Source organism: Alexandromys fortis, unplaced genomic scaffold (genome assembly GCF_014885135.2).
Source record: "Alexandromys fortis isolate MF-2015 unplaced genomic scaffold, M_Fortis_MF-2015_v1.1 scaffold_71, whole genome shotgun sequence".
Lineage (NCBI taxonomy): Eukaryota > Metazoa > Chordata > Mammalia > Rodentia > Cricetidae > Alexandromys > Alexandromys fortis.
In genome coordinates, this window is record NW_026067954.1 from 4,352,778 (window position 1) to 4,358,985 (window position 6,208).

The following is a 6,208-nucleotide window of genomic DNA, read 5'->3' on the forward strand; positions in this document are numbered from 1 at the left end:
TTGGGCCTTGGACTTAGTGGAGGTAGTTCCATCCTTTCTCTAGCAGAACTGTCCATCCCTAAGCCTGTTTTGCCTGGCAGTGAACGGACTTCATCTAGACTAATACTGCAAGAATATAACTTGCTGTTCCTGTCACAGCAAGTACCTTCCTTAGACTGTCCTCCAAACAAATGGCTTCTTTAGTTTCTGATAAACTGGCCAGTGATTGCTTTTACTCTTAAGAGCCAGCCAATTAGGAGACGCATCGCACACTTCATTAATATCCCAGGGTGTGCCCACTTTGGGGGACTATGGGGAAAATTCTGTCTCATCTTAGTGCGCTTTTTTGGGGGGAAGGGTCTGCATGCTCTTTCAGAAGTCTCTAGAAATGTATTTCTCCAGGGGAATTGGCAATTTGTCCAAAGGGCTGCCATGTTGGGGACTCTGTAATAGACCACTCTACGCTTGTGGCATGGCCTGCACAGATCTTCTACGATGAGTTACAGGAGTGGTCTAACCCATGGCTGGTAGATGAATGCACACTGGCACCCACTGGTGTCTTCACTCAATTGTACTCACTATGGACCAGAGACCAGACAAGGCTCAGTGGCTGCTTTGCCCTGAAAAGTAAAGGCAAACCTGGGGTCACTTATCTCTTCCGGACTCTCCCAGTTTCCGCATTGGTCACTCTATGTAGAAATTTCTTTTCTTGCTCTTAGTCTGCAGTGTTTCAAAGGAGGTGCTGCCCTGCTGGCTGCATTCTGTTTCTTCGGAGACCCAGGGGCTGCTAGGAGGAATCGCTCAGGAAGGAGGGTGGCTTTGAGGAGGGGCTAATACAGGCAGGCAGACTCTTAGTTTGCAGATATTCTAGAATCTCCCCAGGATGCACACAAGCAGTTCAGCTTTGGACTCCTAAACCAGATCAGGGGTTCCAGCCTCTCATTGCTGTGTTTTGTTCTCCTGTTGGGGAGCTGTCAGTTGCCCTGGGCTAGGTGGTGGCTTTTCGTGTCTGCTGGGAAAGGATCTCTAATGTAGCTCCTTCTCGCTTTCGCTCTCCCCCTCCCTCCCTGTAACATGCCAGCCCTTTAATGTGGAGTGTCAGGGAGACGGTGACGTCACCCTGCCCGCTGGGTGGCGTCCCCTCCATCGGACACGAGTTCAGAGACAGAGAAAGGCGCTGTCAGACAGCGCTCCACTTGGGGCTCGCTTGCCGCGGGTTTCTGCGTGCCCACACTTTCTGCGGTGGAGGGGACACCCCGCCTCAACCCAGGCCCTCATTCTGCCCCCCGCCGGGGTTCGAGCGCCATTAGCTCGCGCCAGCGCGGGGATCTTCGCTCAGCTCGCCTGAGTCCCGCCCGCTGGATTCGAGGACCCGCTTGGATGCTTCGCCTCCGAGCGCCCTCGGAAGATGGGCCGGCAGCCACGCGCCTAAAGACATCGAGGGGTTATCAGGTACGACCCAAACCCGCCCGCCCTGACTCGGCACCCAGTTGGAGGTTGAAGAAACGGAGCTGAGGAGTTTTAGCCATAGGTGAAGGGGCGGCGGGCCTCTGAAATGATGGGTAGCAGAACCAGAATGAATTTGCGGGTCGTTGACTCATGAGGCAGATGGAGAAGTTTGTCAGGTTCCCTTTCCAGCTCAACTAACTTTTGTCTCTCCTTTCACCCCTCAAAATGTATCTCAACCGAAATCTTATTTGTGTCTCTGCTGACAGAGTTTCTGGAAGGATTTGTGGGTAAAAGTGGGGGTACATCCAAGAGGAGGCATATCTCCCGGGTCTTCCGCGAGAAGGTTGCGCTTCCTAACGCGGAACCAAGTCAGCATCCGTGGTTCGTGTTTCTAAGAACCGAAAGTTCGAGTTGTCCCAGGGTCTTATTGATATAATACGGTCTTCTCTGAGAGAAAAATGAACCTGGGAGGGTCATCAGCTGAAGCTAGGTCTGATAGTGTCAGACTCGAGAATCACCATGCCTTGAGTGCCATTTAATGCCCTAACCCCTAAAAATATGTCCTCTGATCTGTGAAGTGACTGACACGCCTAGCGATCCTCTCCTTCGAACGAGAAGGCTTGTTCGGCCTTCTTGGAGGTCGAAGAGCGCAGACTGTAATATGAGCTGAAGATCCCGGGGGCAGCAGGTCAGAGGAGGTCATTCAGAAGTCATGGGGACCCAAAGACAGAACATCGTTGCAATCATTTGGTTGAGGGGATCGGTTAGTGTATTCTCTATGATCGCTGTAATAAAACCCAGTTTGCTGCTAGGCGATGGACACTGGTGACTTTTCAGGGCAAAGGACAGCTTCGGCCTACGCATGGTCCAAGTAGCTCCGGGGAGACCATTGCTTTTCCTGGGGAACGCATCATTTAACTTGGTTTGACTTACCGTTCTTTTCGCTTGGGTTTCTTTGCTCTACCATTGCTCTACTTTCAACTTAATGAGTTTTTATTTTTATCCATTGGGGTATCCAGCTGGCCAGGTGAAATCAGAATTTTATTTCAGACTGAATCCATAATCCACTTCCAGTGTGCCCATGATTGGTTACCTAATCTGGAAATTATGGTTACTTTTGGGCACACTCTCGACATAGAACAGTATCGACATCGCCAAGGAGGCAAATGTCACAGAAGTGCAACGGAATACACTTTTTAATCCTCTGCCTGTCGTGATCCCCAAGAACTGTTCCTTTGCGAGCTTTTGGGTTTAACATGACCCGTAACTTGTCTAAATACGACAGGAAAGCACTTTTTACTGCTTACGTCTCCAACTTCTTCTTGATCCGTCTATCTAGAATTAGACGACCTTGGCTCAGGAAAGGGGTCTTTGGAAATATGGGGGCAATCGCGCAGCCCTCAAATTTTCTAATTACACTAAATAAAATAATACCTAATAGCAAGGATGAGGAAGAAGATATTTCGTTTTGCTTTAATGAGCAATGTTTTAATCAGTAGTGAATCTCGCCCCCAAGGAAACCACAGACACCACAAAAAGCACTTTTTAGGATGTTTGGGTTAATTTTTTAAAACCAAAATCAATTTTTTTCAGGCACGTCTGAATGATCTCTCTCTCTCTCTCTCTCTCTCTCTCTCTCTCTCTCTCTCTCTCCAAGCCCGAGTTCTTCATGACTTGTGTATCATTAACGACCACAGTCATTTCTTTCTAATTCCTATTGGACACGTGTCTTGTTCCAGCAATCATTTTTTTCCCATAAATCGGGGATGTCTTGAGTTTTTTTAGGAATTTGCTGAAACCGATAGATAGGCAGACAGATCGGTGGACAGTATTTACTTGGGACGAGTAGGACGGAAAACAAATTACTAACTCCAAGTGGCTAAACTTTCTCAAAGGAGACCTTGAGGGGAATTTTAAAAGATGACCTTTGTGCACCCGAAACTCGCTCAGTTTCCCAGTGTCTTAACCACGGCAAGGAGCCATTGTAATTTTCAGTTAGTTCTCATCCCTTCCCTCTGTTCTAAGACCGGAAGGTTCAAGTCAACTTTCTTCTTTCCTTCCCAGTCTCCAAGGCAAACCCGGAGCGCTAAGCCCGCGGTTCTGCAGTTGAGGAGATGGCTTCCAGCCCACTGCCGGGGCCCAACGACATCCTACTTGCATCGCCGTCGAGCGCCTTCCAGCCCGACGCACTGAGCCAGCCGCGGCCGGGGCACGCCAACCTCAAACCCAACCAAGTGGGCCAGGTGATCCTCTATGGCATTCCCATCGTGTCCTTGGTGATCGACGGGCAGGAACGCCTGTGCCTGGCGCAGATCTCCAACACCCTTCTCAAGAACTTCAGCTACAACGAGATCCACAACCGCCGCGTGGCTCTGGGCATCACGTGCGTGCAGTGTACGCCTGTCCAACTGGAGATCCTGCGGCGCGCGGGGGCCATGCCGATCTCTTCGCGGCGCTGTGGCATGATCACCAAGCGTGAGGCCGAGCGCCTTTGTAAGTCATTCCTAGGCGAAAACCGGCCGCCCAAGCTGCCGGACAACTTCGCCTTCGACGTGTCGCACGAGTGCGCCTGGGGCTGCCGCGGCAGCTTCATCCCAGCGCGCTACAACAGCTCTCGCGCCAAGTGCATCAAATGCAGCTACTGCAACATGTACTTCTCACCCAACAAGTTTATTTTCCACTCCCACCGCACCCCGGACGCCAAGTACACCCAGCCAGACGCTGCCAACTTCAATTCCTGGCGCCGCCATCTCAAGCTCACAGACAAGAGCCCTCAAGACGAGCTAGTCTTCGCCTGGGAGGATGTCAAGGCCATGTTCAACGGAGGCAGCCGCAAGCGCGCGCTGCCTCAGCCCAGTGCACACCCGGCCTGTCATCCGCTCAGTTCCGTCAAGGCAGCTGCGGTGGCGGCTGCAGCCGCAGTGGCCGGGGGCGGGGGCCTGCTGGGCCCGCACCTACTGGGCGCGCCACCCCCGCCGCCGCCACCACCACCCTTGGCTGAGCTGGCTGGCGCCCCGCACGCCCATCACAAGCGGCCGCGCTTCGACGACGACGACGATTCCCTACAGGAGGCAGCCGTGGTGGCTGCAGCCAGCCTTTCGGCAGCTGCAGCCAGCCTCTCGGTTGCCGCGGCCACAGGCGGCGCAGGGCCGGGTGCAAGTGGTGCCGGGGGTGGATGCGTGACCGGCGTGGGCGTGGGCGCCAGTGCGGGGGCTGGTGCAGCAGCTGGCACCAAAGGCCCACGCAGCTACCCAGTCATCCCAGTGCCCAGCAAGGGTTCCTTCGGGGGCGTGCTGCAGAAGTTCCCGGGCTGCGGGGGCCTCTTCCCACATCCTTACACCTTCCCAGCCGCGGCCGCAGCCTTTGGCTTGTGCCACAAGAAGGAGGACGCGGGCGCAGCAGCCGAGGCCCTGGGGGGAGCGGGCGCCGGGAGCACAGGTGCGGCGCCCAAGGCCGGTCTGTCGGGTCTCTTCTGGCCCGCGGGCCGCAAGGACGCCTTCTACCCGCCCTTCTGCATGTTCTGGCCACCGCGGACCCCAGGCGGGCTGCCCGTACCCACCTACCTACAGCCACCGCCGCAGCCACCGTCTGCGCTTGGCTGCGCGCTGGGTGACAGCCCGGCCCTACTGCGCCAGGCCTTCCTGGACCTGGCTGAGCCGGGCGGCGCGGGTGGCAGCGCCGAGGCAGCGCCCCCGCCGGGCCAGCCTCCCCCCGTAGTGACCAATGGCCCTGGCTCCGGTCCTCCCTCTGCTGGGGGCGCGGGAGCACGAGACGCGCTCTTCGAGTCGCCCCCGGGCGGCAGCGGCGGGGACTGCAGCGCCGGGTCCACGCCACCCGCAGAGCCTGGAGTGACGTCCGGGACCGGGGCTGCGTCCTCTGGAACCGGTCCTGCGGGCACCCGTGTGCCGGCCCCCCATCACCCGCACCTCTTGGAAGGGCGCAAGGCGGGCGGCGGCAGTTACCACCATTCCAGCGCCTTCCGACCGGTGGGCGGCAAGGACGACGCGGAGAGCCTGGCCAAGCTGCACGGGGCGTCGGCGGGCGCGCCCCACTCTGCCCCAGCGCACCATCACCACCACCACCACCACCCACACCATCACCACCACCACCCTCCGCAACCGCCGTCGCCACTGCTGCTGCTGCCGCCACAACCAGATGAGCCTGGGTCGGAGCGCCACCACCCAGCCCCGCCGCCGCCGCCGCCGCCGCCGCCGCCGCCCCCGCTGGCCCCGCAGCCGCACCACCGAGGCCTTCTGTCCCCCGAGGGCACCAGCTGCAGCTATCCAAGCGAGGACAGCTCGGAAGATGAGGAGGACGAGGAGGAAGAGCAAGAGGTGGATGTGGAGGGCCACAAGCCACTCGAAGGAGAGGAAGAGGAGGACGGTCGAGACCTCGAGGATGAAGAGGAAGAAGATGAGGAGACTGGGGTCCTTCTCGGAGACTCCCTGGTTGGCGGTAGCCGGTTCCTTCAAGGCCGAGGGCTGTCTGAGAAGGGGAGCGGCCGGGACCGCACGACGCCCGCCACGGGTTCTTTCCCTCTCGCGCTGAACTCCTCCAGGCTGCTACAGGAGGACGGGAAGCTGGGGGACCCCGGAGGCTCGGACCTGCCGGCGCCCCCGCCCCCACCCCTGGCTCCCCAGAAAGCAAGCAGCGGTGGAGGCAGCAGGCCAGGCAGCCCTGTCCACCATCCATCACTGGAGGAGGAGCCCACATACAAAGATGTAAATATCCCCTTTAGGCTCCTTCAAGCTAATTATTATTATTTAAATGCACCTTTAGG

General features: G+C 57.1%; 1 protein-coding gene across 1 annotated transcript in view; it reads left to right on the forward strand.

Moving 5' to 3' along the window:
* Positions 1-3,542: 3,542 nt before the first annotated feature.
* Positions 3,543-6,208, forward strand: part of Skor2 (SKI family transcriptional corepressor 2) — a 33,413-nt gene continuing 30,747 nt past the window's right edge. The window contains exon 1 of the mRNA XM_050151597.1: positions 3,543-6,149. Coding sequence (XP_050007554.1) covers positions 3,543-6,149 — 2,607 coding nt within the window. The remainder of the gene's footprint in view (positions 6,150-6,208) is intronic.